This window comes from Erpetoichthys calabaricus, chromosome 18 (assembly GCF_900747795.2).
Source record: "Erpetoichthys calabaricus chromosome 18, fErpCal1.3, whole genome shotgun sequence".
NCBI classification, from domain to species: Eukaryota; Metazoa; Chordata; class Cladistia; order Polypteriformes; family Polypteridae; genus Erpetoichthys; species Erpetoichthys calabaricus.
In genome coordinates, this window is record NC_041411.2 from 78975032 (window position 1) to 78987963 (window position 12932).

General features: G+C 43.1%; 1 protein-coding gene across 2 annotated transcripts in view; it reads left to right on the forward strand.

The window, feature by feature from the left end:
• The window catches only part of LOC127526206 (FYVE, RhoGEF and PH domain-containing protein 5-like), a 189316-nt gene that overhangs the window by 130920 nt on the left and 45464 nt on the right, over positions 1-12932 (forward strand). For both annotated transcript variants that reach the window (XM_051920996.1, XM_051920998.1), the window contains exons 11-12: positions 1033-1104; positions 5444-5512. In XM_051920996.1, the coding sequence (XP_051776956.1) occupies positions 1033-1104; positions 5444-5512 (141 nt within the window). The remainder of the gene's footprint in view (positions 1-1032; positions 1105-5443; positions 5513-12932) is intronic.

Genomic DNA, 12932 nt, shown 5'->3' on the forward strand with positions numbered 1-12932 from the left:
AGAAAGAAACTACTAATATAGTCCAATCCATTGAGAAATGCTAGAAAGAAAGAAAGAAAGAAAGAAAGAAAGAAAGAAAGACTACTAATATAGTCCAATCCATTGAGAAATGCTAAATGCTAGAAAAAAAGAAAGAAAGAAAGAAAGAAAGAAAGAAAGAAAGAAAGAAAGAAAGAAAGATTATAAGAAGCAAACACAACAACAACAACCCTCAGATACACACAAGAATGAGAAAAGAGACAAGAACGTCTGACTTGGCTAAAGATAAGCTGGCAGTCGCAGCGTGGCATTAGAAAGGCTTATTGCTGTTTGCTATAAAGAAGCCGGAGTCACGTTACTATACGTATACTGCGTATATTTAGCAAAATTCAAGACTTATGGCAAATGGATTGAACTTTAAAAAAAAAGTCAAATTGTATCTAAGACATGCAGATGGAGAATGATGTCATTATGTTTTTGAGACTTTACAATGTCCTATTTTTAAATTCAATACGAGGCTCAGGCAATGCCATATTTTATCTCAGGAGTTACTGCATGCACTGCTTTGTGCTTTAGAACAAGGCTGCCCGTTTCATAGCTGAACTGGCACTCAGTGAAGCCCTCAAACGCCGCTGTTGTTCTGATGCATGCACACATGCTATCTACACACCTTGCACACTAAATGGGATCATAACGTAGAAGTAATTGTGCAGAATGCAAAATACATTTAAGCTGTTGTAAGGTCTAATAATCGCTTGTGATCTGTAGTCAGAATGGCACAAATGGGTCTTATCAATTGTACACACTGGCTGCGGCAGGTATGTTTCATTTTGGCAGAGAGGCTGAGGAAAGAAAGAAAGAAAGAAAGAAAGAAAGAAAGAAAGAAAGAAAGAAAGAAAGAAAGAAAGAAAGAAAGAAAGAAAGAAAGAAAGAAGTGCTTGGAAATGCATGTATGCGTAACCCAGAGGTAGTGCAGCTAATCACACGCCAACGCTCACCGCTGACTCTCTCTCTCTCTCTCTCTCTCTCTCTCTCTCTCTCTCTCTCTCTCAGGAAAACCTGCGTCGACTGGTTCACATTGAGTACAGCGTTCGGGGCCAGAAGGAGCTCCTGCGGCCAGGAAGGGTGAGTACGGCGCTCCCTGATAAGAACATTGTTTTGAACAAGTCTCATGGCTGGCATGCCGGGGTCTTAGTTTCTTGCGTATTTTTAAGAAAGGTAATAAAAAAATCAAGGACTACAACACCACCACCCTGTCCCCACCCTCATTCTCCTTCACTCATATTTGTATAAGCAGTAAGTTTATCAGTCTGGAGTGGACAGCACTCGTTTTGTTGTTATGTTGATAGTGTTTTAGGGACTTGGTTGAATTTTGATTTTTTTTTTCCCCACTTTTTAATCCACGGTGACTCGGAACGTATTCAGACCCTTTCACAGATTGCCTATTTTGTACCTCTTTCTTACTGAAGTACCCTTATTTGTAAAGATTCTGGTTTGGCCTCGTCTTTTCTTTTTTTTTTTTTTTTTTATAGTTTCTCTCACTTGGAGGGCATTTTTGAAGTACTTTGGACATTTAGGATATTTTTGAACTTTAAAACCTTCTTTGTTTTTAAACCTTTAATGGGCCTGTGTAGGCCGAAGCCTATGTGTAAGTTTGGGAGGTCAGGCTGCCTGGAGTGAGGCCTATTCTTTGCTGCCTATGGTCCCAGTCTGTTTTATGGGTCTTTTTTGAGCCCCCCACACTGTTTTGTTAATGGGCTTGCTTTCAAATCACAACAAATTGACAAACAGAAGTCATGATGTCACCATTGTGTCAGTAAAACGTTTAGAGTCACGCACTTCCTGGTTTTGCAAAATTCTAAATAAGCAACAAAAGACTTTTTACAGTGTTAGTGACGTGTTTGACTAAAAGGTTTGGAATTTCTTAGGTGCTTTACCGACTATTTCTGTTTGCATATTAAGCTTAGTATCCTTTAGTAGTCTGAATTTTGCAATAACCCCAGTTTATTTTTTTGATATTTATTTTTAATCTTCCGTTTCATGTTTCTTTTCTGCCTATGCCTTTTTTGTGTCCCCAAGGTTGCTGTCATGCAGGTCACAAAAAGCACAAAACGGTCCAAAATCTCGCTCCTACAGAAACCCGACACCCATCTTCTTTACCAAACGGGCCATTTGATTTCCTTCCTGTCCCAGCCGCCGGTTTTCTTTACCAAAATTCCACAAGATTCCCTCTGGCACGATATTGACCAGGAGATATATGTTGACTTAAAAAAAATATCCAAAATTCCGAAAGAAAAAGAAACTTTAGGAATACAAAAAACAAGAGTTCATAGTCAGAACTGAATTGCAACAAAATTTTATTTAATCAACTGAGCCAAAACACTAAGACAAAAACCAAATTGGGACAAAAGAGTGAGAGTCACAACCAAAATATCGAATGCTAAACGTTTTACAAGCCCTAGTTCACTGGTGGAATCCGTACGAGAAAATGCCTTAAGACAAAATGTTGAAAAAACACATCAACAAGGTGAGCTGTCACCATTCAAACATCACGTGCAAGAACTCTGATGTGTAAGGGGTCAACTGTCACAAAATCTAAAACTCAGACTGGAAGATGAAGTTTAACTGCTCGGAAAAACACCGTGACCAGAAGGAGAGATAACACCAGAAAAATCAAAATTTGGAGATTCTTTATGACTAAAAGCGAGAATAAAGAACATCATAAGAAAGCGTGAGAGATGACCATTCAGTCCTTCAAGCCTGTTTGTTTAGCTCATAGCTAAGCTGTCTCCTAATCTCATCCAGATCCTTCTTAAAGGTTGTCAAGGTTCCTGCTTCAATTCCATGTCTTGCTTTTTCGATCCAGATCTTTGTAACTCTTTGTCCATCCTGGTTGTAGTCCTAAATGCACTCCCCCTTAATTTCAACTGGTGTCTTTGAGATTGTGATTCACTGTTAAGTTGAAAGAATTCTGATGGATATACTTTATTGATACCTTTGAGGATCTTGAAGACCTTAATGAGGTCCCCAAGCAATCTCCTCTACTCAGACTAAACAGGTTTAACTCTCTGAGTGTGTCACAGAAGGCCACATCCTCAAGCTCTGAGATGCACTTGCTTGTTCTCCTCTGCACAGCTTCAGTTTTTTGTGATATAACCTAACATTTTAATTGCCATTTTAATTGATGTCTCCATAGCTCATCAAGAACCTCCTTAAAGGAGGTTTCTGCTTCAACTCCATGTGTCAGAAGTTTGTTTCAGAATCTGACAACTCTTTGCATAAAGGAGTTCTTCCTGGCTTGAGTCCTAAATGCTTTCCCCTTAACATCTACTGTTCCTGATAATGGAATTCACCATTAAGATGAAAGAATGTTGTGGATCTGCTTGATCGATGCCTTTGTGGATTTTGAAGACCAGGATGAGGTCCCCACGCAGTCTCCTCTGCTCAGACTTGACAGGTTTAACTCTCTGACTCTGTCACAGTAGGCCACATCCTCAAGCTCTGAGACACACTTGCTTGTTCTCCTCTGCACTGCTTCAGTTTTCGTGATATAACCTAACATTTTAATTGATGTCTCCATATCTCATCCAGATCCTCCTTTAAGGAGGTTTCTGCTTCAACTCCATGTCTCAGTAGTTTGTTTCAGATTCCCACAATTCTTTGCGTAAAGAAGTTCTTCCTGGCTTGAGTCCTAAATGCTTTCCCCTTAATTTCCACTGATGTCCTCGAGTATGTGATTCACTGTTAAGCTGAAAGAATGTTGCTGGATCCACTTTATCGATGCCTTTGAGGATTCTGAAGACCTGGATGAGGTCCCCACGCAGTCTCCTCTGCTCAGACTAAACAGGTTTAACTCTCTGAGTCTGTCACAGTAGGCCACATCCTCAAGCTCTGAGATGCACTTGCTTGTTCTCCTCTGCATTACTTCAGCTTTTGTGATATAACCTAACATTTTAATTGCCATTTTAGTTGATGTCTCCAGATCTCATCCAGATTCTCCTTAAAGTTTTCTGTTTCAACTCCATGTTTCAATAGATTGTTTCAGATTCGCACAACTCTTTGTGTAAAGTTCTTCCTGGCTTGAGTCCTAAATGCTTTCCCCTTAATTTCCACTGATGTCCTTGAGTATGTGATTCACCCCTAAGCTGAAAGAACGTTGTTGGATCTCCTTACTCAATGCCTTTGATGATTCTGAAGACCTGGATGAGGTCCCCACGCAGTCTCCTCTGCTCGAGACTAAACAGGTTTAACTGTCTGAGTCTGTCACAGTAGGCCACGTCCTCAAGCTCTGAGATGCACTTGCTTGTTCTCCTCTGCACAGCTTCAAGTGCTGCTCTGTCTTTCTTGTAGTGTGGCGACCAGAACTGCACACAGGATTCCAGATGTTGTGATGCACTTAAAGTTTAAATGAAAAAAAGTAAATCTTCCTCCAGGCCACAGGGGATGAGTTACGAGGAAAGACTGAAAGAGCTGAGCTGTTACAGTTTCAGCAAAAGGAGATGAAGAGGAGACCTGAGTGAAGTGTTTAAAATATGAAGGGAATTAGTGCAGTGGATTGAGACGGTGACTTTAAAAGGAGGTCATCAAAACCACAGGGACTCTGTTAGAAAGTAGGAAGTTTTTCTTCACCCAGAGAACCACAGACATGTGGAATAAGCAACCAAAGTAGTGAGGTAGACAGTAGAACTTTAGGGACCTTCAAAACTCGGCCTGATGTTATTTTGGAAGAATGAAGTGGGCAGGACTGGTGAGCTTTGCTGAGCTGAATGGCCTCTTTTTTCCCAGTTTGTTTTAACGTTCTAATGTTTAAAAAGTAAACCAATCGTTTTATGATCTTTTGCTGAATATCATGTTGATATAACCCGCTTCCCGGGGGTCCACAGTGGGTGCAGGTGTTTGTTACATCCAGTAATTAGAAACCAGGCCTAGTAGATAACGTAACTTGGTATTTAATTACTGTATATGATTTGTTAGTGCTCTTTGTTCTTCTATCACATTGTAGAGGCTCAGTTTCCTGAGAACATTATCCATACATTATGAGGCCCAGAACACAGATATGTACCTCTTGGTCCTTCCCTTCTCTCTCATTTATGTCAAAACATAGTCCAGAGGATCAAGACGGTGACTTTAAAATGAGTTCATCAAGATCATGGGGACACAATTGGAAACTTGTTAAGGGTAGATTTCATACGGATGTTAGGAAGTTTGTCTTTACATGGAGAACCACAGACACTTGGAATAAGCGACCAAGTGGTGTGGTGGGCAGTAGGACTTTAGGGACCCTCAGAACTCGGCTTGATGTTATTTTGGAGGAATGAAGTGATAGGACTAGCGAGCTTTGTTGGGCTCCTTGGCTGTTCTCATCAGTTTTTTTCTAATTTTCTAATGTTCTAAAATATGCAGTAATGACGGGTACTTGTTCTGATTTTATTTATTTATTTATTTTTTGCTTTGCTCTTTCCAGGTGTTTGTGAAAGAGGGAACATTGATGAAGGTTTCGGGGACAAACAGACACCCCCGCCATTTGTTTCTGGTAAGCTGACTCCTTGAAGACCGTCACTGGTGGTCCCGCTGCCTCCCCATTTCACACCCTCATATCTCAGAAAGTACCCGCTTGCCCAGTTAGATTTAAAAGAACCCCCCCCCCCCCCATTCAAGTCCACGTCTGAAGGGATTGCATTGCACAGCAGTGGCCTTTTTCTCTCTCATTCTCATCTTTCCTGTCTCAAGACTACTCTCTCCATCTCCTTGTGTTACGATTCTGGCTCCACAAAAAGAGTCGAAGGATGAGGGATCTAAAAAGCCCACAAAACAGATTTCACCCAAGGCGAGCCTGACCCAGGAAAATGGGAGGCTGAAGTCCCAACTAGGCCACAAAAAGGAAATAATCCGTCAAAGTTTAAAAAAACCAAAAATGTCTCACCAGGAGGAGAAACCCTTAACACTGCAGCTGGGGGTAGAGAAAACTCAACAAGAATCCTTTACACAATTAAAGATTTATTAATAAAAAATGTAAATAAAAGGCCAAAAGAGTAGAAAGAAACAAAAAAAGTAGTGGCACAGTAACCGAGTCCCAATCCATAAATCCATCCATCCATTATCCAACCCACTGAATCCGAACACAGGGGTCTGCTGGAGCCAATCCCAGCCAACACAGGGCACAAGGCAGGAACCAATCCCGGGCAGGGTGCCAACCCACCGCAGGACACACACAAACACAGCCACACACCAGGGCCAATTTAGAATCGCCAATCCACCTAACCTGCATGTCTTTGGACCGTGGTAGGAAACCCACGCAGACACGGGGAGAACATGCAGACTCCACGCAGGGAGGACCCAGGAAGCGAACCCGGGTCTCCTAACTGCGAGGCAGCAGCGCTACCCACTGCGCCACCGTGCCGCCCCCCACCTCGTATGTGTTCCATTCAAATTTCCCTTTTTCTTGGTGAATTGTGACATTTCCTTTAAAAAAATTCAGCAAAAAAGTATTTGGCGCCCAGGTGTGCATTAAAAGTATGTGGCAGTTTAAGGGTTAACACCCCCCTCAAAAAAAACAGCCTACCCACCCCAACCCTCCCCAAAGCTTAATAAAAGAGTGCTCACCCTCTGCGCCAGCCGGTGGTCTGGATCACACAGCACGTCCTGAAGTTGTCTGCATTTTCATAAAGTAAGTCCCTCATGTCCCCAGCCTGGTCACCAACGCCACCAAGAGCAGCTGAAATGATTGACATGTCAATAACAAATCTTCACTGCCCCCTTGTGAAATAAAAGTAAATGGCATTCCACCCCCACCCATGGGAACAACGAGGTCGCTATATTTATTTACGTTATTTGCTTTTGATTGCCATGTGTTTGTGACCCCTGCCGGTTTGAAGCCCCCTTGTAGTCCAGTTGTTTTTTTTTTATCATTATTATTATTTGTTTTTTTTCACGAGCCACAGGATCCGAACATTAGCAGATAGTTTGCATCAGAGGTGGGGACGTGTTTTTTCCTTTCCCCGATCACTTCCCTGAGACAAGGTAACAAAATTCCAAAGTGAAATAACAAAAGAAACGGGATAACGGTGGGCTGTTATCTTTGAAGGGAAGCAAGGACATCAGCAGTCTCCACCCAAAACAGGGCTCTGCTGGCCAATGGTGGGACTGAGCACAGGGTTTCCTGCCAGGATGTTTGGTGTGGGTTACTGAATGCCTGTTTCCTGCTCCCAGGCATTATTTACAAGGATGTGAGGGTCTTTTGCTCTGTGAGATGCAATGTACGGCTGGGAAAGTGTAAAGAGTTTTAAAAAAAAAAAGAAGAGAGAAAGAGAGAGAGAGAGCGCCATTTCTGCGTGGCTTCGTTTCTAATATTTATTAGAAGTAAATCTCGTTGTAGGAGGTGACAGGTCAGGTCCAGAACTGTAACCCTATATGGCCAAAAGTATGTGGAGACCCCTCGAGATTACTGTGTCAATCAAATCCAACACACCGCCCTGCAATCTCTATGACAAACTTTGGGTCCTACTGAAGGACTCGGTGACTTTAGATGTGGCACTGTCATAGGGTGCCACCCTTGTCACAAGTAAGGATGTGAAAATTCTGTTCTGCTAGATCTACCCATAAGTGTTATTGTGAAGTGGGAAATGTGAGAGAGCAACAAAGCGGTAGACCACAGAAACTCACAGAGAGGGTCCGTCAAGTGCTAACGTGTGTAAAAATGGCCTCTCCTCTGTGACATCCCTCACAATACTGTGTCTCGAAGCAACATCAGCACAGGAACTGGGCATCAGGAGCTTCATGAAATGGGTTTCCATGGCCGAGCAGCTGCAGTTCCTTCTGGACCCTTCACATGGATGGTTCCCCTATGGCATCGTTCTGAAGAACCATTTTGGCACCTTGATTTTTAGGAGTGGTCCTCAAGCCAAAAATCCATTGTGGACCACCAGGGTGCTTACGGCTCCCCCAACCCCTACACAGACAGAAACAGAGTCCAAGTTCAACACAGCACACATTTATTATTCAGTGGGGAAGCACTTTCTGTTGCCCACCCCACCAAATATACACTTCACAGGCCTTTTCTTCCTCTCTCTTTCTCTCTGAATTCTCCACTCCTCCTCCTCTCACAAGCTTTGCCCACCTCCGCCCGACTAGTCGTGAGGGGGCTCCTTTTATAGCGTACCCAGACGTGCTCCAGGTGTTTCTTGACCTTCTTCCGTCTGCAGTTCCGGGTGTGGTGGAAGTGGTGCCACAACGGACTCAACTGTACTTGCAGCACCCCCTGGCAGTGCCCACAGAGCCCAACAGGGTTGCTCCATGCTACAACTCCTGGCATGCCCTGCAGGGATCTGTGGTGCTGTACCAACCCGGGGGGATGGCTGCTCTCTAGCATCTTGGGGAAGATAATGTCCCAAATATGGTCTCTCCCTTGGTCCTTCCACCCAGCTGGCATCCTGGTTGGGTATTGGCCCTGGCCATCCGTCACACCGCACGCTAAATCAGTGGTTACCAGCCTGTTGTCCATAATGCATTATTAGGTGGTCTGTGGCTATGTGATCGATTTGAAATGAAGTGCCTTGATTTTGCTCTGATCCTCCCTACATTTTACTGATTGCATATTATATGTGATAAACTTCTCTGGGCTGTGGGTGGAAAAGGAGACAAGGAGGTGAGTGGTGATTGCTCCCCCTAGTGTGCCAGAGTGGTAGTGCTTAACATTGATGAGCCGAGAAATGTGACCCTCTGACGTGCATTCGTAACACCTGTGTTCACTGTGACAGTCGATGTGTTAATACAATAGCAACCACATACATAATGGTGGCGCCCAAGATAAACAAAATGGCACTGAAAAAATTAAACGAAAGGAATCCAATTATAATAAGGACATTTTAATGAAAAGAGTTAAGATTTCTGTTGTGCTATACAAGGTAAGCCAAGGAATAATGAGACAGATCAGAAGACTGGCGCAAGTCGAAAATGAAAGCAAGGGTTAAAACTGTGAGGCCGAGAGAACATAAAAATGAAAACGAATCACGAGAGTCAAAAATGGAGAAAGCCAAGTCAAATCCCCGTAGATCAAAGTAGTAAGAAAGAGTTAACATACTTGATAAGTGAACTGCGCATGAAGATGCCCTTTTAGCATCAGGGAATGGAAGCTCAAAATAGTGATGCCCTTCAAAACCAAAATGGAGTCTGAAATACAAAACAATACAATACAAAATACAATACAAAAAAAAATGATAATGCTCCAAACCACACACTATAGCATGGAAAAAAATCAAGAATTGAATTCCTCATGTGCAAAAACCCCAAATGGAAGAAAACATAGAAAATTATCAATGAATGAGCAAAAAATGAATAAATAATATTTTATAACAGATGCTACATTATTAAAAAAAAGCAATATGAGCCAAAAAAAAGCTGATGTAAATGCAGCAGAAAACCCAGAAAAAATGTAAATCATAAAACCTCCCACATCCCCAGAGATGTGCATGTTAGATTATGTGATATTTTTAGTGTAGCTCCGTGTGAGTGTGAGTGAGCCTGTGAATCCTGCTACAGTGGAACCTCGGTTCACGACCATAATTCGTTCCAAAACTCTGCTCGTAAACCGATTTGGTCGTGAACCGAAGCAATTTCCCCCAGAGGATTGTATGTAAATTAATCCGTTCCAGACCGTACGAACTGAATGTAAATATATATTTTTTTAGTTTTTAAGCACAAATATAGTTAATTATACCATAGAATGCACAGCGTAATAGTAAACTAAATGTAAAAACATTGAATAACACTGAGAAAACCTTGAACAACAGAGAAAACTAACACTGCAATTGTTCGCGCTACAGTGCTAGGAACCGCTCGCTAAAAACACTTTTTTTTTTAATGAGTTTTAAGCACAGGGAAAAAAATGAACATTTGAAAAATTTGTAATTTAATAAACCACCAAGAAAAGTAACATTGCAACAATGCAGGCTACGAACCGATCGCTGTAAACAGAACTGAAAACAAAAACAAGCCTTCTCTACCTTATGCGTCAAGTCCTCCCTCTCTCTCGCGCGCGCGCACCTGTGTGTGTGTGTGTGTGTGCGTGTGTGTCTCTCTCGCGCGCCTGTGTGTGTGTGCATGTGACTCTTTTGCGAGCCTGGAGCGCCTGTGTGTGTGTGTCTCTCTCTCGCGCTCCTGTGTGTGTGTGTCACGCTCTCTCGCTCTTGCTCGCTGCACAGGAAATGCACAGAGAGAGACTGAACTTGTACAAACCGAAAGGGAAACTGGCTTGTTCGTATACCGAGTGTGTGGTCGTGAACTGTGGCAAAAGTTTGGCAAACTTTTTGGTCGTAAACCGATTTGTACGTGTACCGAGATGTTCGTGAACTGAGGTTCCACTGTACTGATATACTGTATATACAGTATTGTGGTCAAATGAAGTACTGCAGTTCCACAAGAAGAAATGTCGTGGCTCCAACCTTGTCATCCCAGTTTGATCAAAAGAAAATAAAACACAACACATGCGCTCGATCGCACTAATAAGGAACAGAAAAGCTTGTGGGAAAATCTCTTAGAGTTGGGAAGCCTGATCCATCACTTAACTAGGAGCTCCGTCCTGTGGTGCGCTCATTTTACAGAGTGACACCTCCTTGCAGTGGCCATGGGATATATAGCTGGGGTACCAGAAGGGGTGGAGTCAAATGTCCTCATTGGGCCGTCTTCTCAGAACTGTGGAGGGAATAGAAGAGGACATGGTTAGCATCAGCGCCCCCTCTCGACCCAAGGTGGTAGTACACACCTCAGATGAGCTTGGAAAATGATACACTGACGGACATGCGTGACTATATATGCCGTATATACTCACGTTTAAGTTCTCCCGCGGATAAGTCAGTGCTTGATTTTACCGTATAATTTCTGGTATTTTATAATGTCGGTTGTATAAGCCGAATGTGGAAAACTTACACGATTGGTCCAAGAGATTACGATATGCTAACGCCCACCTGTGAGACTAACCACGGAGCACACGGCCTTTTTATCTCTATGTATTGTGCCTACGTGACCACACAGTAATACCTGAAGTATTCCAAAGCGACGTTGGCACTGATTTGTGTTTTTTGTATCTCACACCCTCATACACCTTTATTGTATGAGCATCCCTTATCTACGATGGAGCATTTGATCAGAAGAAAATATGAAAATGGTTTTAAATTAAAAGTCGTTGAAGTGGCGAATGAAATTAGTAACTGTGCTGCTGCAACAAAATTCGCTGTGTCTGAGAAACTGGTGCGAGATTGGAGGTGGCAAGAAGATATTAAGAAAGTGTCGTGTTTTAGAACGGGCATATATTTCAGGCTCTGATTTTATGATCGATTTTTCAGGCTTCAAGACCCAACTATATACGATAATATCCATCCATCCATTTTCCAACCCGCTGAATCCGAACACAGGGTCACGGGGGTCTGCTGGAGCCAATCCCAGCCAACACAGGGCACAAGGCAGGAACCAATCCCAGGCAGGGTGCCAACCCACCGCAGTATACAATAATATATACAGTATATTACAGCATTTCTCAACCTTTAAGTATTTGCGACCCAAGTTTTCGTAACAGTTTTAATCGCGCCCCCCTAACGTTTTTTTGAAACCCTAATAAAATTTATTCCTATATTTTTTGCTGCCGATACACCGCTACAAGTTTAAAATTTTCCTACGAATAGCGAAAATGTTTTCCATCAAGACAAAGACCCCAAAAATACACAGGAATGGCTTCAAAACAACCAAGTGGATGTCCTGCAGCGGCTGAGTCCAATTGAGAATTTGTGGCCAGAACTGAAGCAGGCTCTTCACTCGGGATCAGCATGACACCTAATAGAGCGTAAATGGCAGAGTGGAGGTGTGCAAAGCTGATAGAGAAAGGGAGAGACCTGAACATGCAGACTCAAGGCCGTCAAGACTGCCATCTACTAAACACCAACCTGAATATTTATGCCATCAATTATTTAGTGTTTCGTATTTGTAATTCATGTAGACCACTGTAACGTGGCTGGGAAAGCAGACCAGTATAGACCGTGTAACAGTTGAGGCTTTTATCGACCTCTTGAACCCTCAGGTACCACGCCAAACACCAGGTAAAAGACCAATTATTATTTATTAAATAATAATACTGTGCACTAAGCACCCTCCACTCCACACTACTCATACAAATATTAATAAACAATTCTCAAATACAGTAATCACTCCTCCTCTCCCAGACACTTCGCCACTCTACCACCCACCTCAGCTCAGTGTCTGGGCTTTCCCAGAGTCCTTTTATACCGCCTGACCCGGAGGTGTTCCTGTCCCACAATTCACAAGTCCTCATTACTTCCGGGTCCGGGTAAAAGTCCTTTTCTTCAACCTGGAAGCACGTCGTTTCTTCTTGTCATGTGATCATGACGCACTTCCGGGTTAGAGTCCGACAGCCTCCCTACAGCGACTCCTGGTGGTCTCCATGGTATCCAGCAGGGCCTCATGGACTTTGTAGTTTGTATGCACAGCCTTGCTGGAATTCGGGGAACGTCCAAGCTGTCTGGAGAGCTCCACCTGGCGGCCTCGGGGTGAGGGCCGGAATATTTAGCCGGCCATCCACCACAACAGACAAAAGGTTGGGGATCCAGCCAGAGTTAATTAGATCAAACATAATAGGCTTTTGGACCCACAAGCAAGAAAATAAAGCAGCTTTAGTCAGCCTTCACATAGATATAAAGTTATCAAAACAAGCGGAGTGCGACTTTCTTCGATTGCCCTCTCAATACGTGATGCCAGTTTCTCTTGTTTTATAGTGTCTGTGCTGGTAGGGGTGGAGCCTACTCTGTGCATTGTGGGCGGGGTTTAGGCATCCTCCTTGAGCATCTTTTCAATGTTGGAAAATGAAGTTACTGTTAGTGTGGGCTCCCCCTGTCGTCCCGGAGTGGAACTGTGTGCTCTGTGCTCCCCGGGCACAAATGAATGACACA